This window comes from Mesoplodon bidens (genome assembly GCF_964165515.1).
Source record: "Mesoplodon bidens genome assembly, chromosome: 13".
NCBI lineage: Eukaryota > Metazoa > Chordata > Mammalia > Artiodactyla > Ziphiidae > Mesoplodon > Mesoplodon bidens.
In genome coordinates this window covers 41026525-41053274 of record NC_138169.1, presented here as the reverse complement: position 1 = coordinate 41053274, position 26750 = coordinate 41026525, and the positions used below count along the sequence as shown (strand labels likewise).

Genomic DNA, 26750 nt, shown 5'->3' with positions numbered 1-26750 from the left:
AGTGCTCCATAGTTACATGTGGCTATCACCTTGGACAGTGCAGATATAGAATGTTTTCATCATTGTAGAAAGTTCTGTTGGATCAAGTTGGGGTAGGCTCTTAGCTTTGAGGGGGCACTAGGAGAGTGGGGTTTTTCTTTGTTGACGACCTCTTGATTCTAATAGGCTCTGAATTGTACCTGTGCTGTAAGAAATAATGAGCAGATGATGCTAAATTTAAACCAAATAAGAAAGTAATATCAGATTTTCATGACTGAAGAAGAAATGATTTCTAATTAAAGTGAATGTGCAGAAAGATGAGTGTACATCAACTCAAAGCTGATAGAGTGGTTGGTACGCCCATACAAGAATCAGGCAGATTTATATATATATATATATTGATATAGTTAAGATTTATAGCTAAGTGAAAAGGGCAAGGTGTTAAATGGTGTATCTAATATGCTTCTACATGGCAGAAAGAAAGCAGGGATGCACACACACATTTGTATAGGTTAGATCATCCCAGGAAAGATGAGAAATTATTAGCAGTTGTTGCTTTGAGACTGGGAAAGGGGGAAGACAGGGACTCTAGGGCTGACAAGTACGTGAGGGAGAGTTGCCTTTCTCCGTGTGTTGTGTTTCTTTTTTCTTTCTTTCTTTTAACTTTGTGTAGATAACTAATGCAAAATACAACATTAAGAAGATTACAAATCACCAGGTACCAAAGAGAATCAGTGTGCTGTGGACTGCCTTAAATTGAGGGAAGATGGAGTGTGGGGTTATCCTTGAAGTGGATTTGGCTGGAGTTAGGAAGATTTGGAGATGAGTACGGGGCACCAGTACTTGCAGTGCTGGCTGTTTTCTGCAGAGGAAAGCTATCAGGGTTTTACAACCGTTATTTTTAAAGTTTAAATCAATATTATTAAGGTACAATTTTTATGTAATAAAATGAGGGCATTTTAGCATCTTCAGCGTGATGTGTTTTGACAAATACCCTGTGTAACCACCGCTCCTATCAAGGTGTAGAACATTTTTATCACCTCAAAAAGCTCTCTGGTGCCCCTTCCAGACAGTGCCCTCCACTCCATCTCAGGCAGCCACTGATCTGCTCTGTCTTCACAGGCATTGTCAGCTTTGCCCATTCTAGGATTCCATCTAAATGGAATCACATCATATGTGCTCTTTGGTCCCTGTCATCTTTCACCTGTGGTGTTGTGTGTATCATTAGTTTCTTTTTATTTGTGAGAAGGCAGTCTGCTTTGGTTTTTTTTTTTTTTTTTAGTTGAAGTATAGTTGATTTACAGTGTTGTGTTAGTTTCTGGTGTACATCAAAGTGATTCAGTTATACATATACATACACTCTTTCTTCTTTTCCATTGTGGTTTACTACAGGATATTGAATACAGTTGCCTGTGCTGTACAGTAGGACCTTGTTGTTTATTTTATATATGGTAGTCTGTATCTGCTAATGCTTCGGTTCTTAATTAACCAAATGTGGATTGTCTGTACGTGGCAAATAGGCTGGAATTAATGACCTCTCTCTCCTACCCGCTCCACTCCTCCCTAAATGCCCACCCCCTTGATATACATTTTTGAACTCTCTCATATGTCAGGGTTGATAAAGTAGTTAAACATCAACTTAAACAAAACCAACAGCGGAAGTCTGGGTGGGCAGAAGTAGCTGCAGGAGACCGGTGTCCTGATTGTGGCCCGGCTACTCAACCTGGGTGCCTCTGACTCTCTGCAGCCCAGGTCTGTGGGTGTACTCCTGTTCTTGGGCTCTGTGCCAGATAACCTGGATTTAAAATACTGTCTCACTTCGGGTATTAGAACACTGCTCGAGTGGGATCTCATTTATGTAGTGTAAATAAAAATTAAAACCTAGGGAATTCCCTGGCAGTCCAGCGGTTAGGAGTCCACGCTTCCACTGCACGGGGGCACAGGTTTGATCCTGGTCAGGGAACCAAGATCATCCCGCAAGCTGCATAGCATGGCGAAAAAAAAAATTAAAACCTAGAAAAGTTAAAACCCGACATAAGGTGCATGGCATAGAAGTCAGTGAGACACCATGCTGGGCTCTGCAAAGAATGCATAAGTATTAACCTTCCTAATTAGATTTTTAGGCTTTTGTAATATAACCAGTAGCTGCTACAAGGAAATGATAACAAATTGAAGAATGTGGTTTTAGAAAATTGTATTAATAACCCCTTTCTGGGTTTTTTGCATCAATTAAATGGCATTAATTGTTTAGAATAGATGACACACATTTGTACCCAACTATAAAACAGTATGTGTTGATCAGATCTTCTCCAGCTGACCTATTGTAACTCTTAAATAAATTATGGATCAAGGGAACTTTTTTCAGTAACTATCAGATAGGCCAAGGGAAGATGAATGTAATAGTGTTTCTTATCTTTAACGGTAACCACAGGAACTATGATGTTGATCACAGATTCACAGTCTGCAAATGAAGCCAGTGCTTGCTTTTGTGCACCCAGCTAACTTTCACCATAGGAGAAAAAAGAGAAAACAGTAGCATTGGCGCACCGTGCGCATGGGCAGGGGTATTAAATATGTATAGAGTGAAAATGACGATTTTGTATTAATAAATTATGAGCGGTAACATTTGGTTGAGCAGTGCATATCTTCAGTGGTCCCCAGTTGACTTTTCTCCTTCCTTAAACGTGTATTTACAGGCTATGTCTGGAAAAATGATCCAGCATACAGTTTCTTTGGTGTTTCAAATTGCACAGTGTAGGTATTCACCCTCTCCCTCTCCCCCCGCAAAAAAAGTGAATTGCATTTTTATGTTGTTGGAGCTCTCAAAATAGAGTAATGTACGTTTTAAAGAGAACATTGCTTGTCCCTAGTGTGGTACCACGAGTAATTCTGCTGTGGTTGAGCTGAGCTTCAGAAGCACTGAAAAATTTATAAGGTGAAAAGCCTGCGTACCTATATCACCTTGGCACTTAGGTCTGATTTAGGGGGAGCAAAAGTGTTTTGGGGATGAGTCAGTTGAGATTAGGAGTACCAAATAGGGAAGATTCACAGGCTAAATGTATTACCTTACTTACCTGCAACAATGTGAACCTAATATTGGTAAGATCAAGGTTCTCAGAATATTTTCTTATTGTCGTAACCAACCAACTTTACAGTGATGATTTGCTTGCTTTTTCTTGCTTCTTAGTTTCCTTTAAAGGGAAACTAAATAAAACTAACTTCAAAATTACATTGTTAATGTAATAAATGGTTTTATCTGATTTTTTCATTTTGGACTTCCAAATCTATACTAAGATGGGATGCAACTTACATCATGAAACTCTGTATTTATGTTTTGCTTTTAGGGATCTAAATATGTAGAAATGTCAAATTACAAGGAAAAATGAATGCTGTCCCTTATTTTTACAAGCTTTTACTTACTAAGAAGATGTCCTTATTGGTCTGATTATGTGAGGGCTGTGTGCGCTTAGATTGCTAAATGAAAAGCAGCTTGTGGTTTCCAAATGTTAGCACCATCTGGAGTTTTTAAGCAAAAGCAGTTTTTAAAATATATTCTTAATGGGTGCATTTTATAATTTCTCGATGAATTTAATGAAGGCTACTAAAAGTGTGAATAAATCAGAAATCTAACTCCTCAGATATATATTATGTAATGAGTTATTAGAAGTAATTAATGCAGTTGTATGGTACGTGCTTGACCTGTTGAATGTATTTAAAATTTAGATTTATTTTTATTAATCTGTGCGTGATTAACTAATGATTATATTCAGTTTCTAAGGCAATTTTCTCTCACCTTTTTCTCTCTGTTAGGAATATGTCTCAATTATTACAGTGTATCAACCTATGAAGTAAAAGTTTTGATGGAAACATTAAAGCATATGTACTGTAAAAATCCGTTATTAGTTTAACTTTGTCTTCTTCTTTTTTCCTTTTCCAGAAAGCACAGATATGCCAGCAGAGACTAGACAGGGAAATTTCCAACTTTCTCAGAATGATTAAGGAGTGTGACGTGGCTAAAGGTAAAAAAGATACACCCCACACCCCACACCCCACTCTTGAACACAACCCATTATCATAGATGTTCACCCTTTGGTTGACTATACAGTTTAGATAATTTTGGGGTTTGAATTCAGAATTGTATTTGAAAAAGTTAAAGTTAACCTTTTGGGGCTGTGAATTCGTTTTGGCTACGTAGTGAGACTGTTTATGAATCCCAGAAGACTTGGATTTTGCGGTCAAATTGTCTTGGGTTTGAATCCTTGTTCTGCCACTTATTAATTGTTACTTTTGAGCAGAACATTTAATTTCTCTGAGCCTTGGTTTCCCTATCTATAAAATGAAGGGGTTGGCAGTCTTCTGCCCTTCTGTGAATGTATGTGTGAATTTGTCTAATTATTAATCTCCCTTTCAAAGGTAATTTTTTGTGCCTTTACTCTCCTTTAGTTATGAATTATCAGGAGTTAATTATAAATACTCCAAAAATCAAAATACAATCCAGTACAAAATACAAAATCCCAATATAAAATCCAATACACAAATTAGGTTTTGAGAAAAAATTATTGATTATAAATTAAACAGTTATCATGTTCCTTAGACTTAAGACTCTTAACAGTTGCTTTAGACTTTAGCTATGATGTGTTTATAAAGAACTCCACTAAAATATAATCAACTGAGTTGTCTGTGAGTTTATGATTAACTACTGATTTTAATCATGATCTAGTTTACGTGTGCCCAGGGAATGTGAAGAAATGTTAGTATTAGAGTAAACTGAACATAAGTGTTCTGTATCTGTCCAGATATACCTTGGGCATCCCTTTACTTCAGTTCAACAAACACGTATTTATATGAGTGATGGTAGCTTTGGGAAGGACAGCAGTCAAGTCATTTTGATTATTAATTGCAAGCAAGGATATTTTATTACTTAAGGCTCTTCATCCTCAGTGGGCTTTTAAAATAATAACAGCTTCATTAGACATAATTCACATAAGCCTAGAATTCACCTATGTGGAGTATACCATTCAGTGGCTTTTAGTATATTCACAGAGCTATGCAACTGTGACCATCAATGGGCTTTTAAAATACCATCCTCACCAAAAACCATCAAAACTAAGCAGAGATACTAACAACATTTAAAAGATACAGAAACTGTATAGAGTGAGATGAAATATAAGGATTAATTTCGTTAACTTGGACCAAAGAAAGAAATTATATGAGAACTACAACCAAATTACATTGTTTTTTTCTTTTAAACCTTGAGTCAGATCTCTTGGTTCAGATCGTTGGTATGACATGTCACTCATAATGATGGCATGCATCATTTGTGCTCTTAGAGACATACATGATACTCAGTACCGCAAGAGTGGTTTCATTTTGGACAGTGTCATCTGGGAAACTTTGAAATATTTGCCTGTGATCTGACAATTCTATTTCATATATCTACAGTAAAAGTCAGTGGGTTTATACATAAACAATTATGTATAGAAATTATGTTCAGAAATTATAGACGTTATTTTCTGAAAGATTGGTGTAGATAAATAAAACTACATTTTATGTAAATACTAAGTAAATAGGGTTGAGATAATTTCATGAATGGAATTGGAGTTTTGAAGGTAACTGAGTCTGCTCTTAATGCCAGGGATTGTACAGAATAATCTTGTACCATGTGTTTTATTAAAGGAAGCTGATAGATACACATCCTGTTCCCAACTGCCTACATAGTTTGCCAGTGACTTCTCAAGATGAAAAACGAAAGTGTTTGTGGGCAGAGTCCAGCTCTTGTGGTTGAAATTGTTAGTTGTCTTACATTTTAGTACGAAACTATATGAACATGGACTTTAAGACTCAACGCCCTTCTTCCCTATTGCGTCTTCTACGGTACCTGTTCTGTACCACCTCAATCCAAATCACTGCAGCAGCCTGTCCTTTAGTCTCCCTGCCTTTGGGAACCTCCTGCATTCCATCCTTAAAGGGAATTGAATCGGAAGCCTTTCAGGACCTCTTCCAACTCAGATTCTGTGAAATACTGCATTATTGCTGCCAGATTAATTTTAGAAAGTTACTTTTAAAAAAAATTATTATAAATGTTTTTTTTTTCTGTTGAGAAAATCTTTTAAGTGTCCTTGAAACTACAGAATAAAATGCAACCTCTTTATCCTGGCATTTAAGGACTTTCATAGCCTGATCACAAACTGATTTTTTAGCTTTATTTACAATTCTTCTCCCCCGTAACCCCCGTAAACACTTTTCACCAAACAGTGTCTTTGGTCTGAAATGTCCTCTATTAAAATAATGCTTTCGTTTTCATGAGTGGACCTTAAACCTAATTTCTGCCTGGATTAATGCCAAATTTATGTATCTGACATTGGCAACATATCATTCAAGGTGCAAAGAATGCTGTTTTAAAATCTCTACTATATTATCTTCACCAAAAGCCTGGTTGCGAAAACAAATAAAATCACTCAAACTTATAAAACTTTTGGAAGACTTCCTGAAAGCCATGCAGTCAATCTGTTCTCCCTGACAACCTTAAATTTACCCTTAGGTGTAGCAGCCAGGTTTTGACTATTATAAATAATGTTGTATTGTACATTTATATTTAATCCCATCACTTTATTACCATAGGATTCTTGGAAGTGGGATTAATTGGTGAAAGTATATTAACATTTTTGAGCCTATTGATATATACTGCTAAGTTACTTTCCAAAAAAGATATATTACTTTACATGCCAAGTTTAATGCATGCACTTTATTGCATGTTACTAAATGTATATAGTAAATCCCTGGTTAAAGACATTTGCATGTTTTCAGTTATCTAAAAGAAAAATATCTTAAAAGGAAAAGCACTTTTATTCAACCCACTTAAAACTCTCCTCAAAATTCTAGGCGTTGAGTAAATATTCTTATCACCACCTTGACTGTTGCCACCCCAGTCCAAGCCACCCTTGTCTCCTACATGCACTATTAAAACAGCCTCCTCACTCAGATCCCACCCTTGTCCCTACAGTCCCTGCCCCAGGGATCTTTCTAAAGCATCAGTGGGTTGATGTCCTTTGCTCAAAACATCCATTTGCTTCCAGGTCTTCTCACTTAGAGTGAAAGACAGAGTCCTTCTAATGATCTACAGAGCCCTCCAGTCCCCTCTCATCTCTGTCTTCATCTCCTGGTTCCCCCACCTGCCTCTCTCTAGCCTCACTGGCCTTCTTGCTGTCCCTCAAAGCTGCCTTGGGCCTGGGTGGGTGTTCTGGCACCTCTGCCTGTAAGGCTTTACTCCAGGGTTCGCCCTCCCTCCCCAGGTCTCTACTCCAGCAGAACCTTCCCACTGAGGCCCTCTCTTGCCGCCTGCACTGGTTTGCTCCTCCACAGCTGTTCTCTGCCCTGCTTGGTGCTTTGGGCCCGTAATCACTGTCGACTTTAGAAGTATTACTAGGGCTTCTTTGCCCTTGGCCCTCTGATTGGGTCCAGCAAATGGGAGGTCCTGTGCGGAGATGGGTGGAGGGGTGGGAGGAGGAGCAGGTCGGGGTTACCCTGCTCCCTCCTGCAGGCTGTGGTCTAACCCTGCTGCTGGGCTCCACCCCGCCGCGGGCCCCATTCTGTGGCTCCAGCTCCTCCTGTACCTTGCCTTGGCCCCGCTGTCCCAGGGTGGTAACTGGCCTGCATTCCTCTCTGTTAGTTCGCTCACGCTCCTCATCTTTGAGTCATCTCTTTTTAAAATTCTTTTCAGTTACACTTTGACTTTGCTGGCTCTTCCTGCCAGGACATTCCTGATAGCAAGTCCCGGCTAAACTTCCAGCTCCAGCACTGGCTATCCCCTTCCTTGTGTTATTCTTCTCTTTGTCACTTATCAACCTTCCTATATATGTGTGTGGAGTTGATTGTCTGCCTCTCCTTTTGGAATATAAACTCCACGAAGGGAGGAACTTTGGTCTGTTTTATTCACTGATTATCCTCAGCTCCTAAACAGCGCATGGCATGTGGTAGGAGCTTGTGCTCGCTTGCCCTTCTCCCCCTCTCCTTCCTACCCATCCTCCCCTCCCATTCACACACACACACACACACACACACACACACACACGCATTTTGAGTGAATAAAATGAATAACGTATTTAGCTAATAAATTTATAACTTATTTCTGTTGAACTCAGGGAGAAACAAGTACTGCATTTGTTCTGTCAAGTTAATGAGCGAACAGATTGTACAATTCGGTGAGACCTTATAGAGACAAACAAATTGGGGAAGAAGCTGTCCACACTGGAGAGTGTTTTGCATTCTTTTACCAATAGGGGTTCCGCAGTCAGTGCCACTGCTTTTTATATCCTACTCTTCTCCTGTGGTTTCAGTGTTTTTCCTGAGGCAGACTTGTGGTAGTTCTTTGACTGAGGATCTGCGGGTGGTAGAATTTCTCTCTCATCTAAATCTTTTTTTTTTTTATCCCCACTGGGTTACAGTTACCGTCCATTAGCATTTTGAAGATGTGATTCCAATTTCTTCTGACTTCTGATATTCTAATGATGATTCTTTGGTGAAGAGTCTTTTTTTTTTTCTTTTTATGTTCACTTATGGCTTTTCAAAGATCTCCACTTTGTCTTTGGTGTTTTGTGCTTTTAATCTGTCTTGATATCTGCTGCTTGAGATGTTTTTTAATTCAAAGACTCTTTCATTCTTTCTTCAATCTAGGAAAGTTCTTCGCTGTTCTCTCCTCACACTGTGCTTCTTCATCTGTTCTGTTCTCTTTGCTGAAACTCCTAGTGGGTATGTGTGGAACCTTCTTATTTACTCCCCACCGCGTAGTTCCTCATTCTCTTTCTATTTTTCTGTTACATTCTGAGCAGTTTCCTTAGATCTGTTTTCTAGTTTCAGTTTCTTTCTCCGTTTGATCTATTTTGGCTGTTTAATCCTTTGACTTTCTAATCCTAATTATATTTCATAATTCTAGAAATTCTAGGTGGTGGTTTTAAAGTTTTAATTTTTTCCACAGAAGCCTGCTCTTTTATGTTACATATATTTTGAACTTTATCTCTCATAATTTTAAGCGTGTAAAGTTAAAGCCCCTTTCAGCATGTTCTTACGTCTCAAGTTGTTGTGGCCAACTGTCCCTTAGGATGGATTGTTTCCTTCACGGTGGATTTTAGCTTTTTATTGAGAGCTTGTTTTTTTCTGCCTCCTGGATTATGGAAGTGTCCCTACACGGTAGTTCTTTGTCTGTTTCTGTTGAGGATGTAATAGTTTTAAAATTGGATTGCATATCTAGATGCAGCCTGAGCGAGGGATTTCTGTGTTTCATGATTCCCACCTACAGTACTAGGCAGAAAGTGCCCTTCTTCACTGCTTCCCTGAGCCCATTCCTGCTTTCACTGGGGATCAAGGCCTTGCTCTGCTTGGTGAGACCAGAGCCACATCTCCCCCTCATGTAGGTGTGAAGGCACGGCTTTCAGCCCCTGCTTTATGTCCTAGCTGACCTCTGACACCCCTGTGCTTGGCCTTCCCTACCATGCCCTCCCTGGCATGCGCCTCTTCTGTCAGCCTTGACTTCTCTGCTGGTTTCCAGCATATCTGGGATTTTGTTCTTTCAAACTCGGCTATATATGATTTAATTATTATTTTATCAGCATTTTTATGGGTTGGGGTTAGAGGGATGTTTCTCCATCAGCTTAGTAAGCCAGGTACCACAAGTGTCCCATGTACTTTCTAATGTAAAATATATCAGTAATCCACAAATTGTATGATCTAGAATAACAGCAGCCACATACAGCCTTTTTTTGCGCATTGTTCTGTATACTTTGCATATATTAACTCTTTTATTCCTTATAACAACCCAGTGTTAGCACATAACAACTATTATGTCCATTTTATAAATAAGCTAACAGAGAGCTTAGGTAACTTGTCTTAGGTCACACAGCTAGTAAAAAACCATACAGGGTTTGCCCCTGGGCACCCTGGCTCCAGTGACTGCTCTTAGCCAATAATGAGTCTGGACTAAATGGAGAAATCTATATTTACTCCTAAACTTTTGATCTGTGAACTAGAAAGGGTTACGGATTTTCATCCCTAGATCTGCATCTACAGTGAAAGGTAGAATTTGTTGAGGACAGTCTCTTGGCTGCTGTAGTTGAGGTGCTGTTCAAATCCTTCCAGTCTCCTGTTCAGAAGTTCGAGGGGACGGTGGGATTGATGCAGGGCTGAAGTTTCCAGCTCGCAACAAAGAAATCCTCTTTATTTTTCCTGTCAGTTTTTTTCTTCTCTTTTCTTGTCCTGAGGTTCTTTCTGGTATTTTTCATCTGAAAGAACACATGACGGTTTGATACAATTTCCTGAGCCCAAACCTTGGAGTCATCTTAACCTTGGAGTGCATCCTTCCTGCGCAGCACGTTCCGTGTCTCCTTTGTCTCTCCATTGTCCCCTTCTCTGTCCCCCCATCAGTACACTGACGTAGGCCACAGCCGTCCTGCCTGTAGGTTGCAGGCCCTCTTGACTGGCCGTGCTGCCTCCAGGGAGTGTTCCATGGTGTGGTTTGAGAGGTGCCTCTAAAGACAGATCAGGTCTTGTGGCCTCCAGTGCCTTAGGGTAATTGCACTCTACCTTGACCTGTGTCTGCTCGCATCACCAGTCTCATCTCTCACCTCTTCCTTCCTCTTACTCAGTGTTCAGTAGCACTGAACTTTTCTCATGCTTTAGGGTCTTGTTCCCATTGTGTGAAGTACTAGCTTTTCCTCATCTTTTAAGTGTAGCTTCTAGAAACTTCTTGGCTTCTCTAAGATGGGCCTAAGTGTTCTTACTGTGTGTTTCCAAACCACCCTCCACTTTTCCTGTCGTGGCACTAATCGCCTTTACTGTAGCACTTTGTTTCCATCTTCCCCTCTGGGCAGACCCAGCCTCCTCAGGTCTTAGAAGGGGCAGGAAGAGCAAGCAGAGCTCAGACCACCACAGCTGCTCCTGCCCAGGTCTGTCATACAGGGCACTGGCGAGGGAGCTGCTGTCCCGGGTCCAGCCTTCCTTTCAGACAGCCAGGTTGAGGAGTCAAATAGAGATGCAAAGTGGTTATGAAACTAAGTGATTTATTACTTGTATTTATTTTGCCCAGTCTATAGGAGAAAACACCATCATATTCTCTCACTCTTCACCTTATTTGTTGGGACACAGACCCTACTAGTGCCTCTCTCTTGACTTGCTGGAGACAGAGGTCCCTGGGTCACATGTGACTCTACCTGAATCATTTACTTTGTTGACTGGTTTTTCTCACAAGACCACTACCACAAATAAGGTTAGGAGCTCATGGCCAGGACAGTACAGTCAGGAGTGATGTAAATCCAATGATAGCCTTTATTTTTTCCTAATTAATTAATTAATTAATTAATTAATTTTTGGCTGCATTGGGTCTTCGTTGCTGTGCGTGGGTTTTCTCTAGTTGTGGCGAGCGGGAGCTGCTCTTCATTGCAGTGCACAGGCTTCTCATTACAGTGGCTTCTCTTGTCATGGAGCACGGGCTCTACGCATGCGGGCTCAGTAGTTGTGGCACTCAGGCTCAGTAGTTCTGGCTTTCAGGCTCAGTAGTTGTGGCACATGGGCTTAGTTGCTCCACGGCGTGTGGGATCTTCTTGGACCAGAGCTCGAACCCGTGTCCCCTGCATTGGCAGGCGGATTCTTAACCACTGCGCCACCAGGGAGGTCCCCAGTGATAGCCTTTGATGGAGATTTTAATCAATAAAATCTTCCTTCTTGCCTCCCTTCACTTTTTTTTCTTATAAATTTATTTTTTTTATTTTTATTTTTAATTTTTGGCTGCATTGGGTCTTTGTTGCTGTGCGCGGGCTTTCTCTAGTTGCCGTGAGCAGGGGCTGCTCTTTGTTGCGGTGCACGGGCTTCTCACTGCAGTGACTTCTCTTGTTGCGGAGCACGGGCTCTAGGTGTGTGGGCTCAGTAGTTGTGGTGCACGGGCTTACTTGCTCCGCGGCATGTGGAATCTTCCCGGACCAGGACTCAAACCCATGTTTCCTGCATTGGCAGGCGGATTCTTAATCACTGCACCACCAGGGAAGCCCTCCGTTCACTCTTGTTTGCAAAAGAATGCAAAATACATTTCATAGTTCTGCTGGTTTCTTTCCTGTTTTGACCCCAAAAGGTCTTCCTAACTGGTACACTCTTTTCTAAAATTTTAAATAAATTCAATTTATTTTTTCCAACAAATATGTTTTTCCCCTTACTATTCTAAAGACGCCCTCTGATCAGTACTGTTCATTCAATAATAATTGTTTTATTTTCTGTTTTCCTTGCTAGACTACAAATTTTCTAAGGACAAAAACTATTTCTCAGTTACTTACGCCCTATCTCCAGCACCTGGAGTGTAGTGCCTGCCACATGGTAGCCACTCAATAAATGGTAGATGCAAATCCTCTAACCTCTCGAGTTCTCATAATTCTGAGACTCTCTTCTTCTCAGGACCAGTATTTTCAGTACTATCTGAAAATAATACTTACAGATATTTTGGATATGTTCGTTTTATTGGGCATTGTATTTAACAATAAAAAAGCTTATTCTTCAAGATCAGGCTCAAGTCCCATTACTTTGATCAAACTCCACTTTATTACTGCATCCCATAATGGTAACTCTTTTCTCTGAATATGTAACATTTTTTATGTATGTACAATTTGTTTGCTATTTATATCTTATAACATCCCTTTTATTATCTTCTTATTCTTATTTAACTCATGCTTTAACTCATTTAACACATGCTGTTCTGAACTATATATTTTATACTTCTGTTGCAACTAGTGTACATTGTATAGATGTAGACATACAGATCAAATGGTCAGTGGTACTTGTTTAGTAGGTGATTGATTTCAAGCTAATCATCTTAATTTGAACAAGAAAAGATAAATTTATATTCTTACATCTTATATAACGTTACCAATCTCGATATTTTTTTAAGTTACGGCTTTATGTAGTAGAAGTTTTTTAGAAGAATAGTTGATTTTATGTGCAGACATCTTTTTCTCCATTTTGAGGAGAGAGTACTGATTTTCTTGAGGCATTTATATAATTCCAATTGAGTATGAGATAACTTTAAAAACACCTCTTCTCATGCAGGTTAGATTATGTCTCTCATGCACGTAGTCAGATGCACTGCATTTTTTTCACCACAGGAGAGAAATTGTCTTATTTTGATATTTTCTTTATTTCCTATGACCTTAGCTTTGTCACTAGATAGTTTTGGGACTGTTTATTCTCTCTGCTGTTTGTGTTTACTTTAAAAAAAACAAACCACACACTTAAGGCAGCACTGTTCCCAGAAGGACTAGGTTGAGGAAATGAAATGCCATTCATCCAGTTTATTTTTTTTAAATATCTTATCCCCAGTGATAGAAATATTTGAGTGAATGTTGAAAAACAGGCAAACTATATTTTCTTATGCCTCAAGTAAAAAGAAAATGTAGTTTTAAATAATTTATCAATCTGCCCTAATTAGCCAACCTATAGTAATATAAATGAAAATGTTTGTATCTTATATATTTTTAAAGTAAAATACAGTAGTTCTTTTGATGTAAAATTAAATAATCCAAAACTATTTGGATTTTCTATGTAAGCCATGGGAATAAAATGTTTTTATTATTTTCCTTAGTCTTTTAACATTTGAGTCTTTTTTTTGTACAAAGTTCAGTGCATGGTATTTGGGGGCTTAAAGAGGTTTAGAGTTTACCGAGGGTAGCAGAGAGTCAGCATACGTACAATACCCATGTTCTCTATTACAAGTGGATGTGGCTACTTTTGGAGTCCAGTAGGAGAGGTCACATCCCACAGTGATATTTAAGGACGGCTCAATGGGGAGGATAGCATTTAAACTTGGCCTTGAAAAAAAAAAAGTTTTAGTTAAGTGGGGAAGCTTCTGAATATGAATAATTATTATTTCCATTATTCACGGAAGATGGAACATCTTTAACAAAGGTTTAGAAGCAGTAAAATATAATAGGTTAATATTTCTAGGAAAACAGATATTTCCAGGAAAACCGTCTGGCTGAAGCTGACTGTTTATGGAACGATTTAAATGTTAGTCTAAGGAGCGTGGACTTTTTCTATATAAGGAGAACAATGGAAGTTTTCTGTGTTAGGGTTTAGCTTGTTAACAACAAGAAACAAGCTCTTGCCCACTAGTTTTAAAACTTACCCAATTAAAAATTGTACAGTGTAATCATGAAAACGACAGATTGTGAGCTTTTTATACATGTCTCTAAAGTTAAGCTTTTCACATATGATCTTCCAGCATCTTTCCCGAGTTCAACAATATTTTTAGTACAAAAAATAACTTTTTTTTTTCAAATTAACAGTGTCCAGTTCTCAGAGTAGGCCAGATATGTTAACATACTGGCCTTTTTGCATTTGTTTATTACGGCTCAGTCTCTAAATATTAGTTGGCTAAAACATATTTGCAGTGATTCCCCAGTTGGTAACTTTTCTAGAAGCCTAGTAGTTTTCCTTTTAAGTAATCAGTATGCAGACGACATTGTATAAGAGGCACACCAGTGTGAACCCACTGTCCCTGGTACGCAGCACTGCCCAGAGTTTTTGCCAAAGTCCACGGTTTTTACACCGTCCCACCGTGCAAGTTAATATTAATTCTGACATCTTGTTTGAATACTAGCTTGTCAGACAAGTTATGTAACTTTTGACTCTGTTTTGGACAGGAGAATTTGACACACTCTGAATAATAGATTCTTATAAACTTGTCTTAATATATATTTCTTAGAATATCTTTTGAAAGCTTGCAGAGTCAGTTTTGTTTAAAAATTTGTAAAATTCTCCTTAAAATTTATTTAGAGATTTAATGTTTGTTTTATGCTAATCAACAAGTATCTTAAGTGAGATATCTAAAACATACACAAAATTGGAGATGGTTAAGCATGTGATGGTATTTAATAAAAAGAAATGTATCCATGAATGGCTGTGCTACCATCTTCCTATCCTTTGTGCCATGAAAATGGAAAATTTCTAGGTTACCCAGATAATTTCTGGAAGGCAGAGGCTGTGTCTGTTTCTTCTTGTGCATCTCCTCACATCCCTGGTCTCCAGCTCTGTGTAAGACATCTGTTGAGGTACTATTTAAGTCACATGGCATCTAGCATATGGTACTCTCTTTTGCTGTTTAGCAACTAAGTACAGAATAAATCTTCACAGTGTGTATCAAAGATTCAAAAAGAAAAAGTATGTAAAGTCAAAATTATTTTAGAATATAGTAGTTTTCAATTATTTGAGTATTATTAAGAATAGCTAGGAAATTCTATTCCATAAGATGAAAAATATGATAAAATGTCAATTTGGTGTTTATATCCAGATATTAATGAAAGACTCTTATTACTTTCATTCACTCTGACCTTTTCCTTTTTTTTCTTTTTTTATAAATTTATTTATTTATTTGTTTTATTTTTGGCTGCATTGGGTCTTCGTTGCTGCATGCGGGCTTTCTCTAGCTGTGGCGAGTGGGAGCTACTCTTCGTTGCGGTGCATGGGCTTCTCACTGCAGTGGCTTCTCTTGTTGCGGAGCATGGGCTCTAGGCACGCAGGCTTCAGTAGTTGCAGCACAGGGGTTCAGTAGTCGTGGCTCACGGGTTCTAGAGCTCAAGCTCAGCAGTTGTGGCACACGGGCTTAGTTGCTCCGCGGCAAGTGGGATCTTCCTGGACCAGGGCTCGAACCCGTGTCCCCTGCATTGGCAGGTGGATTCTTAACCACTGCGCCACCAGGGAAGTCCCTGACCTTTTCCTTTTGTTGCCCACTTTTGCCTTATGAGTTTTTGTTTGTTTGTTTGTTTTTGCGGTATGCGGGGCTCTCACTGTTGTGGCCTCTCCCGTTGCAGAGCACAGACTCCGGACGCACAGGCTCAGTGGCCATGGCTCACGGGCCCAGCTGCTCTGCGGCATGTGGGATCTTCCCGGCCGGGGGCACGAACCCGCGTCCCCTGCATCGGCAGGCAGACTCTCAACCACTGTGCCACCAGGGAAACCCTGCCTTATGAGTTTTGAGAAATAATTTTTCCAAGAAAAGGACTTGTCTTTGCTAAAATAAATCATGTCATATAAAAAATTTGGAAAATGTAAAAAAGAAGAAAACAGAGCAATACAACTTTATCACTTAGAATAATGGCTAAATAATTTGTCATATGTTCTCTGTAGATTTTATTTTTCTTTCCATTTTCCATTTGAAAACTTTTGTTTCTTGATGGAACCCACTGTTTTATGGCCTAATCATTGCAAATTGCTGGCATTTGGATTTACCTGATTCTTTGTTTATTGACCTTGTTTACCATGTTTTAAGAATAGTGTTTTACGTAAATCACAATTACTTAAAATACATAGGATGCTACAGATTTAATTGTCTTTCTCTTTTATTTTTAATTAAAGCTTTCTTAATTTTTTTTATTTGATGGAAGGGACAGATGTGAAGGATCTAATGTATAATCAACATAAAATCCCAAGCTATTTCAACTAAGTACATTTCTGTCACATTAATCTGGACAGGATATGACATTTCACTTAAGTGACATGTGTGTATTTTACAGCTTTCTCTTGCCAACGCTATGTTATTTTGTTTGTTTGTTTGTTTTCCGTAATGGTAAAGTGGATTAAGATTTTCTTTAAGGGTCCAGGGGAGATATTGATATTATCATTTATTTCCCAACTTAACATATACTGAAAGATGCTGGACCTTGACAGGGACATATTTTTGAGAGTGAAAGACCTATTTATACGAAACATTTATCCAAATAAGAAGTAGAGGAGGGCTTCCCTGGTGGCGCAGTGGTTAAGAATCCTCCTGCCAATGCAGGGGACAAGGGTTCAAGCCCTGGTCCGGGAAGTTCACACATGCTGTGGAGCAGCAAAGCCCGTGCACCACAACTCCTGAGCCTGCACTCTAGAGCCCACGAGCCACAACTATGGAAGCCTGCATGCCTAGAGCCCGTGCTCCACAACAAGAGAAGCCAACGCAATGAGACGCCCACACACCACAATGAAAAGTGGGCCCCGCTCACCGCAACTAGAGAAAGCATGCACGCAGCAAGGAAGACCCAACGCAGCCAAAATTAAATAAAATAAATAAATAAATTTTTAAAAATCATATTAAAAACCTATTAATGAGATTAAAAAAAAAAAGAAGTAGGAGAAGTTGAGTTAATGCCACCTTCAGATCTGTTAGCCATCATTGTCAACTACAGGATTATTTTTGTCTCTTTTTAGCACTTTGCCTTTGAATAAAATTACTTATCTAGTAATGAATATCATGAAAGGAAATGTTAATGTTTATAAGTAATGATATCAGTCCTTCTTGACAACTGTTTTTCTTAAACATTATATTATTTATTCCTATGAACCTTTTTTTTTTTTTTTTTTAGTAGGTCCTGGCTCTTCTCCTTTTAGGATATAGGCTTTTCTAAGTCAAGGCTTTGTTCTTTCTTTTTCTGTACTAATTTATGTGCCCTGCATACAGTAGGTACTTAATTATGATGCCCAAGGAATATACTATATGCTTTGCTTAAGGCAGCTAGAAGGAAACATGAGGTTAGTAGATATAAAAATACTTTTGTGGTCTTAGTTTACTTTAAGATTACTTAAAATCCTACTCATTTTATTTATTTTTTTATTTATAGAAATGCTTCCATCATTCCTTCAGAAAGTTGAAGTTGTCTCTGAAGCTTCTAGAGAAACTTGTGTAGCTTTGAGTGATTGCCTTAATCTCTTCACCAAACAAGAAGGGGTAGGTAGTTTGGAACTGAATTTTTTAAATAATTGTTTGGGTGTCACACTTGATCATCCAATATATCATTGCTTTCAAACTGTCCAAAGGTAGGAGAAAATAGAGTTAATAAAGGCAACGACAGCTTCATTTTTCACCAAAAGTTAGAACTTATTTATTCTTGATTAAGCAGAATAATTCTGAAATAACTTCTGTTCATTTAATTTGTTTATGTACCCATATTTAACAAGTATGTTTAAAGTTGATCTACTCAGGGTTGTCGTGACATTTTGATAAGACAGACTATGAAAATGTTCTAGAAACAAAAGGTCTCTATATGAAAAATATATACTTTTATTTAGAAAATAGATTGTTATCATACTTAGCTATGTGAACTCAGCTTAATGGATTAAATATTTTTTTGTGCTCTTTGTTGCTTGCTCTCTCCCATTTAAAAATTTGCCATTTGATCTTCCAAATATGAGTAAAAGTGGTATGCCATCCATTAGTAACTCTTTTTCTAAGGACTGAAAAGTCATTAAGGTGTGTTTTTTTTTTAATTTTATAAATTTATTTATTTTTGGCTGTGTTGGGTCTTCGTTTCTGTGCGAGGGCTTTCTCTAGTTGAGGCGAGCGGGGGCCACTCTTCATCGCGGTGCGCAGGCCTCTCACTATCTCGGCCTCTCTTGTTGCGGAGCACAGGCTCCAGACGCGCAGGCTCAGTAGTTGTGGCGCATGGGCTTAGTTGCTCCGCGGCATGTGGGATCTTCCCAGACCAGGGCTCGAACCCATGTCCCCTGCATTGGCAGGCAGATTCTCAACCACTGCGCCACCAGGGAAGCTCCAGGTGTGTTTTGCCTGAACTAAGATTTTTCTTTTTTTATGTTTTTTCCTTCATTTTCATGAGTTTAATGCAAGCCAAGTAGCAATAGGCTTTGTTTTGCATTTAATTTCTACACGTTTAATCTTCAACTTTTTAGATTAAGACACCAAATTTCTTTGTTTTTTTTTTCTATTTTTTTTTAGGTTCCACATATATGTAAAATCATATGGTATTTGTTTTTCCTCTGTTTGACTTACTTCACTTAGCACAATACCCTCCAAGGACACTGACTTTCTTATTCTTGTTACAATTGATTTGTGCCTTTTGGTTAGAGATTAGGTTTTGGTGTAAAACAAGATAGATGAAAATGGTCTTATATATGTTTCTCTTATATGTAAGGATCTAAAATTATATTTTCCCATCATTAAAATAAGAAGCCTTGTGAATTCATGTGAAATTTTTAAAATGCTCTGTTTGTTATGTATACCACAAATTCCATAATTATTTTATTTGGAGAATAAGAAAAAATATGTAATAATAATCTGAATTCATTTAAAACAAACTTACAGAAAGTCTTTCAACAGAATTCTGTTAAATACCATGGGAAAACATAATTGTTCATTAAACATGTTAAATGGTTTATTCTCCTAATGGTGTTTGAAAATATCCCTTTTCAGCATTTCTATTTTTGGTGCTTTGCAAATTTCATATTCTAGCTTGTTTAAATGAGGAATGATTTAGTGACCTAAATAAATCCAAATAGGATAATAGAATTGCAGAACATTGCAGAACAGAACAAATTATGATGTTACAGGATTCAGGTAAGATTACCTTGTAAAACTAAATTCACATCTCCTGTATGGTATTTGATGAATGTATTGATAACTTTTTTGTTCTCGGGTTGTATAGTTTTAAGGTCAACACTAGATTAGAAGTACTTTAATTTCTGAAGAAGCCAACCTATCCTAATCTTAAACAGATTAAAAAAAAATAGCCTAGGTAACCACCTCTGTGTGTAAATTTACATGTGCAAGGATATTAGCCTAAAGTTTAACCTAATTAACCTCTTTATGCCTTTAAAATTAGTCATCAGGATTAAGTAACATAATTGTAAGCAAAATGCTTAGCATAGTTTCTGACACATAGTAAGCCCTGAGTGTAAGTCCACGGTTGTTATTGTAGGATGCTAATTAACACTTGTGACCCCTTTTCTCTGATGGCATCTTGGAGCTTCTGTGTCTTACCATTGGTTTTATCTTGTTTTGGGAGGAGGTGGTGTTGTCTAAAGAAAATTTATTTGACTGTGGAATGACTGTGTTGTGTTTCCATCCTTATTACTTATTATTTAAGAGATGATTGGCTACTTAAGTTCTCTGAACTTTGATACCTTCATCTTTCATATAAGAGAGACCATATAGAAAGTCATTAAGAGCCCTGGTCTGAAAGTCTAATGGACCTCTTTTAAATCTCAGTCTTTCCCTAACTGATTGTAGGACCTTGGGCAAGTTTCTGAAGAATGAAGATATGTAAACACCTGATGGTTGGGTGTGGAGAACAGATGTATGTAGATGAATAATATGTATATAGACCATATTAGCATATCACAAGAGCACAAAGTATTCATTTAGTAAATGGCATTTATTGTTTTTAGAGTATTTTAAGATTTTTCTTTTTAGTAGTTCTATGAAATATCAACCCTGTGGGGCCCTCAGTAGAAATCCATGGATTTCCCTCTGAGAAATATGATTATAGATGATGAGAAGGCCTGAAAAATATTTGAAAGATAAATGGCATCATTGAAGTTGGTCTTATCAAGTAGTTAAGAGTTACAACATAGGAATTTAATCGCTTAATTGAGGTCAGAGTGGAATAATTGTGCACTGTAATGCCTTATGTATCAGGCATCATAAATTTTATTTTCATTATCCAAAAACTTTATTAGAAGAGCAGTGATAAGCTTGAACTCACATAGACCTGAGTCCAGTTCCTGGTTCTGCTATGTAATCTCTGTCTTCACCTCAGTAAAACACAATCTCCTTTTCAAAGTAGTGACCAACCAAAAAAGAGTGTTCTGAGAAGTAAATGAGATCCGATTGGCAAAACACTGCGTAGCACCTGGCACAGAATGGGGACCCGGTAGGTGTAAGTGACCCCAGCCCCAGCGGCAGAAAAAGCGTTTTTATTCTAACCTTTTTTGAGGACAGTTACTCTGAATCTTACACATTTACTTCTTAAACTGAAGATTTCATACTTTATCTCTTCTGGGTGCCTCAGGATTGTCCTTTTGTATGTTTGTAATTACTCTTTGCCTTAATACAGAGATACCGTCAGGGGATAATGTTTACAGGACTCTTTTTTGATTAAATGGCCCAATCCTGCTAATGCTTTTTAATTCCTTTTTACTCCTTATGGTTCTAAAATTTTCTTCTCTCCTGTTTTTGAGACCAACTGGGTGCTTGTCTCTAGCAGTGGAATACTGATCCCTTCTGATTTACTCATACTAATCTCCTGTTTGTTTAAAAAGAAAACCAGTAACCAAACTTGGTAAAATTATGTCCACAGTAAGAGTAAGCTGGCTTAGTGTGAGAAACTTGGCTTGACAATGAGCACAGGCTTTAGGGTCTGGGGCCTTCTGGTATGTGGGTGTTCTTTGCTTGTTTGGAGATTCTCTGATACAGCCTAGATATTCCAGGTATCCACATGACCTCTACATAAATGAGGCATTATGTAGGCGTATTTTACTTGAAATAACACTACTTATGTTGTCGGAAAAAAAAGGCAATATATAAGATAAGCTGTAAAGTTTGTGATTGATCTACTAAAGGCAACCTTACTGTATTTTTAAAAATTTATTTATTTATTTTTGGCTGTGTTGGGTTCTTCGTTTCTGTGTGAGGGCTTTCTCTAGTTGTGGCAAGCGGGGGCCACTCTTCATCGCGGCGTGCAGGCCTCTCACTACCGCGGCCTCTCTTGTTGCGGAGCACAGGCTCCAGACGCGCAGGCTCAGTAGTTGTGGCTCACGGGCCTAGTTGCTCCGCAGCATGTGGCATGTGGGGATCCTCCCAGACCAGGGCTCGAACCCGTGTCCCCTGCATTAGCAGGCAGATTCTCAACCACTGCGCCACCAGGGAAGCCCCTTTACTGTATGTTTTATGATATATTTGGGAAACATACTATAATAGAATGTGAAGGCTATGGTTTTTCTTTAACCTTGTTTTGAGAGTTCCATTCAGAAGGCTAGAAACTGGTTTCATGAATCATTGTTTCTACAGTTCTCCTCACCAGAGGTTGGTATCAGAAGTGGTCAAAATGTCATTCAGCAGTCATCACTGGTGCCCTCTGGGTCTGTGTATTATTGAGCTCCCCTTGATATTATGAGTCTAATCAGGTTTTAGTGTAAACTCACTTATAAAATGTTAAATCTCCTCACTGCTAAAGGGATGTAACCCAAATGTATGGTTGGGACGATAGTGATGCCAAGCTTTTGGTGTAATGGAACGATTCAGACTCTCAGTTGGAACCAACCAAAGGTACTTGCTACTCTGGACCAGATGCTAAAGTCTTTGGAGAGAATTCATGCCCTCATGTGGACTGATAACTCTATAAAGTCATGGTTTCTAATACTCATTTAGCTCCCTGAGCTGTTCAGAGTCCTTTAATCCCTCTCTCTTTCATTTGCAATGTTTATATCTTTCAGGCCTTCACCTTTCTCTCTCTCATCTCTATTCTGACCAAAATTTATTGTCAAATGTTAGGTGATCACTGTACATGCTGCCAACTCCCTACCAGTCCCTCATTCCAATTTTTATCTTTCTTTTTTCCTTTTGTTGGAGGCATCTGTCTCCTGTCTTCAAAAACAGCTACTCTCTTCTTCGGAATTTTCCCTTGTAGCTTCTATCTCCCTACATCCCTTTCCAGTTCCATTTTTGAAAATGTGATACCTTCTGTTTCTACTTCTTTATTCCTCAACTAGTCCACTGAGACCATTCTTGCCAATATCTCCTTGTTGCTAATCAGAGAACATCTTTAAATTATCTTGCTTGTCTTTTTAAAGGGTCTGGCATTTGACTACTGCTTGCTTTTTGGAATGCTTCTCTGTGATTTCCATGGTGCCTCCCGCTTCTGGCTTCTCTTTCCTGTATAGCAACTCCTCCTCAGTCTTCTTCTAAAGCATCTTTTCTTCTGCCTGTGCTTTGCATGTTAGTATTCCCTAGGTTTCTGTGGGTGGCCTTCTCACTCAGCATTCTCCCTGGATGATTTCACCCACTCCTTCAACCCAGAAATCCATGATGATTCAGGTATATCCACTTTGGATCTTCTGAGCTATGAACCAGTTGTATCCAGCTGCCTTTCGGACATTTACATATGGATACATCAGAGGCATTTCTAAACCAAAGTGCCTAGAACTGAGTTACCGATTCAACTCAAAGTTACCTGTTGGATAACTCAAGCCGGAAACATGGGGGCTGCCTCTGGTTCGTTCTTCTTCCTCAGCCCCATTTTTAATCAAGTCCTGTCATTTTTACTTCCTGTATCTCAGTTGTCTGTCTCCTCCAACCCAGCACACAGATTCCCCATTGCCATTCTGTTAGATAAAGTTCTCAGGATTGCTGTGTTGGATGACTGCTACCATTTCGCAATCCCAGGTTCCACCCTTCAAAATTGAGTTAATGTCCCTCCTAGTCTAGGAGTTCCTTGCTGTTGCAGTGCTTATGACATTGTATCCTTATATATTTACTTGTCTGATTATATATTTACTTGACTGGAGCTCCTCAAGTAAGTATCTTATTTTTGTAGCGTCTTTTTCTAGCATAGTGCTTGGTATTTAGTAGACAGTTAATAAATACGTGAATAAATGAAAAATGAATGTACAAAGGAAAGAACACAAGCTTTTGGGTCAGACCAATCAGGACCTAAACTCTGCTATCTTGACCCTGAGCAAATTAATATATGTTTGGGAATTCCATTTCCAAATCTGAGAACGAGAATGCAAATGAGTTATTTTATGTGAAGTTCCTCAGTACAGTGCCTGGCACATTTTAGGTGCTTTGTAAATTGCCTTCTGAAACAAAGTAGCCTTTGTTGTTCATTGTTTTGTTTTGCTGCCTGGAACTACTTTTGCAAACTGAATTCTTTCTCTAATTTTTAGGGCCTAGGGAGAAAGATTCTGTAGCAAGGTCTCTTCTTCAGTGACAAATGTGACTTTTCAAAATGTGATAATATTTCGTCACCAACTGAGAATGAAAAAAGAAGCCTTTTCAAAGACACCTTGAAACCTCACCGACATTAATTCCCATTTTTCCGAGTGTGGCCTTGTCTTATCTTTTACACGTTTTTCATCTGTAGTGCAAATACAGCCACCACTGCTGGAAGGGCGAACTTAAAGTACCCTAGGATCTTGTCAAAGAAATATTCAATTTTGTTCAGTATTACTCTGCTTCCCAAAGTCGAGGACAGATTTGTATACCTTAGAAAGGTTTAAGACTACTGTTTGTTTTTCCTCACCAGAACCTCACAGTTAACGAGGAATTTCATTAGCCTGAACCTCCCACTTTTAAGTATATCATGTATGTGGTGGGTCTTCCTGACCTTTACGCCTTCGTCCACCCTTTAGGGGTCGCCAGAATCAGAAACACCTATTTCACGTGAGTAGGTTTCACGTTAGTAGGGTCAATACTGTTGTTTTCCTCATTGCTTAAATGGTAGCCCAGGAAGTGTGTGAAAAATAAATAGGTGCAGACTAGCTCAGTCTTTTGTTGTGGAATCAGACTGTTAATTCTTCAGTGTAAGCCTGAGTGTCAGTTACCTTCGAATGGAAGACTCCAGAAGAGAGGATCCCTTTGCTTTTCCCGGGGGGGCAGGCTGGCCATTTAAAAGTTGCCAGGGCCCCGTCCGCAGGACCGGCGTGCTCGCAGAGCCCGGGGAGCGGTGCCGCCTTCCCCGAGATCCCGGTCGAGCCGCTCGCGGGCCGCGCGCCGCTCCCGCAGCCCCCTGGCAGGTCCCTACCTGCGCCTCGGAGCGAGCGGGCGCCGCGGCGGGGCGGGGGGAGGGAGGGGGAAGGGGAGGAGGGACGGACGACGCCAGCCGCCGCGGAGCCGCCCGCCGCAGGCCATTTGCCGGCGGGAGTCCTGGAGGGCGGTGGTGCGGCCGAGGGGCCATCGCGGACCTCGGGCGGCCCGGGCGCAGTCCTGGGCCGCGCCTCTGCTCGACCTCGCTGGAGCCGGGGGCGGGCCGCGCGAAGGTGACTTCAGGGAGACCTTGCGGTGCCGCCCTGGGTCGCGCCTCCGGGCTGGGCTGGAGTGGAGGCGGAGGAACAGGCCGAGCGCATTCCTGCTGGAGCCTTGAGGAGCGCCGGGCGGAGCGCGCCGCCGCCGGGGAGCCCCGGCCCAGGTGGGTGGGCGAGTGCCTGCGCCGGGGCAGCTCGGGGACACCGGGGAGGGAAGGAGGAGGGTGGCCCGACGAGATCCAGGGATGTAAGTGGATCCAAGAAGAGTTGGGCGCGAGTGTGTGGAGCGGAGCGCGGCCGCGGGCGTGTGGGGAGGGGTGCGCGAAGCCGGGGACCTTGCCCGCCCGGCCGGCTGTGTGTTTGCATCGGTTCCTAAGGGAAGAGCCGCTGAGGGGTAAAGCCCGTGAACAGATATTTTTTTCGGCTAAATACTGGTAGTAGGTCAGGTAGGGCCGGAGTAGGAGGAGTAAGGCACTGAAAGACATTACTGACCTAAATAACCTTACAAGTTAGTGATTTTTCGCATGTCTCAGCTCTGGCAGACATTGAGATGAACTTACCATCCGCTGTTCAGAGGCCGCTAAAATTCCCTGAAAAAACGAGGAGGGGAAACGCTTGAGTGGATTGAGAAGAGAAAGGGAAATTATACTGGGGTTGGGGAGTGGGGAGGTGGCTTTTAACTTTGTTTTGATTAGGGATTTTTGATTACTCATAGGCTTTCTTTGTAGCCTAAACCAGTGGAGAATCATGGTCCCCAGCATTCACAGCATGTGGCTAGTTGTTTTGTGTTTTCTGTTGTGCAGGTTTTTTTCTGGATTTGGAGGGAGGGTGGTACTAAGGAGGGGAAGATGCCGGGGAAGAGCTTTCCAGCTTTTGAGAGTTATTAAAGCTATTAAAAGTTTCTTAATTTTAATTAGGTTCAAAGACAGAATGAAGGCATTTCATTTAGAAGACAGCATTGCTTAGCAGGAATCTTTTGCAAAAGAGAAAAATGCTTGAAATGCGTGTTGGTGGAGTAGTGTGTAGGCTAGAATATAGGGATCTAAATATAAATTTTCTTTTCAGTTTGAGAACACACCAAAGTTAATCTCCGGTCCAAATAATGTTTGATTTTGACCCGGAAGCTGATGACTTCGGCAAGTTAGCTTAGCTTGAATTGAGTAGATGTTTAATCTGAACATGAAGACCCAGAGAGCTATTTTAGCCTTTGTCCCAGTACTACTTTTTACTAGATTGGGGGCCTAAAGGGATTTGTATCACTATGAATATAATTGCAGGACTCTAGTCTTCCCTCTTTAGGAGCTCTTTAAGCATTAATTTTAGGGGATTTCATTGATAGTGAAAGTGAACCCCATAATGGCCCTTCCCGTAGTTGTGCACTGTGCAGAACGGGGAGAAATTAAAAAGCTTATTAGGTTTTCCATATTAAAAGCAAATGCATCTACTGATAATCAAGGTAGTATATAAATATGATCCAAGCACATATTAAATATTATACATACTTCATAAAATAATTATGTAGCACCATACTTTAAGCTCTATGTACAGTTTTTGACTTTGTCATTTACATTCTCTTAAAAAGGATTGTGATTTGTGGTTGTGTAGTTATAAGAAGGTTATAAGAAAACTTCTAATTCCTTTTAAAAGTAGGAATTTAGAATTTTTACTTAGTCCACATTATTCCTGAATTTTTAGCTTGTTGTGTATATAATCCAGAAGTGTACTGCTACAACTTAGTTTTGGAAGCAGCTGGGACATAGGTTAAATAAATGTGAAGTTTGTGTAAAATGAAGCTGGTTTGCATTTTGGTAACTTTTGTGAAGTTTTTGAACAGAAATACATAAGATTTTAATTAGTAGTGTGAAGTGTGTGTGTTTGTGTGTATGTATTAGCCTTGTGATGCTTGGTATGACCCAAGATCTATCATCATGAGTTTTTGTATCTCACAATAGTACCAAGACTGTAACCTGGATGCAGTTGTGTTTGTCTTGTTCACTGCCATTTTCCAA

General features: G+C 39.6%; 1 protein-coding gene across 4 annotated transcripts in view; it reads left to right on the top strand.

The window, feature by feature from the left end:
• OSBPL1A (oxysterol binding protein like 1A) overlaps positions 1-26750 on the top strand; it is a 221135-nt gene that overhangs the window by 69569 nt on the left and 124816 nt on the right. For 3 of the 4 annotated variants that reach the window (XM_081252524.1, XM_081252523.1, XM_081252525.1), the window contains 2 exons: positions 3917-3998; positions 17607-17713. In XM_081252524.1, the coding sequence (XP_081108650.1) occupies positions 3917-3998; positions 17607-17713 (189 nt within the window). Of the gene's footprint in view, positions 1-3916; positions 3999-17606; positions 17714-24612; positions 24906-26750 lie in introns of those variants that run through there. The other variant, XM_081252526.1, reaches the window with a different exon arrangement.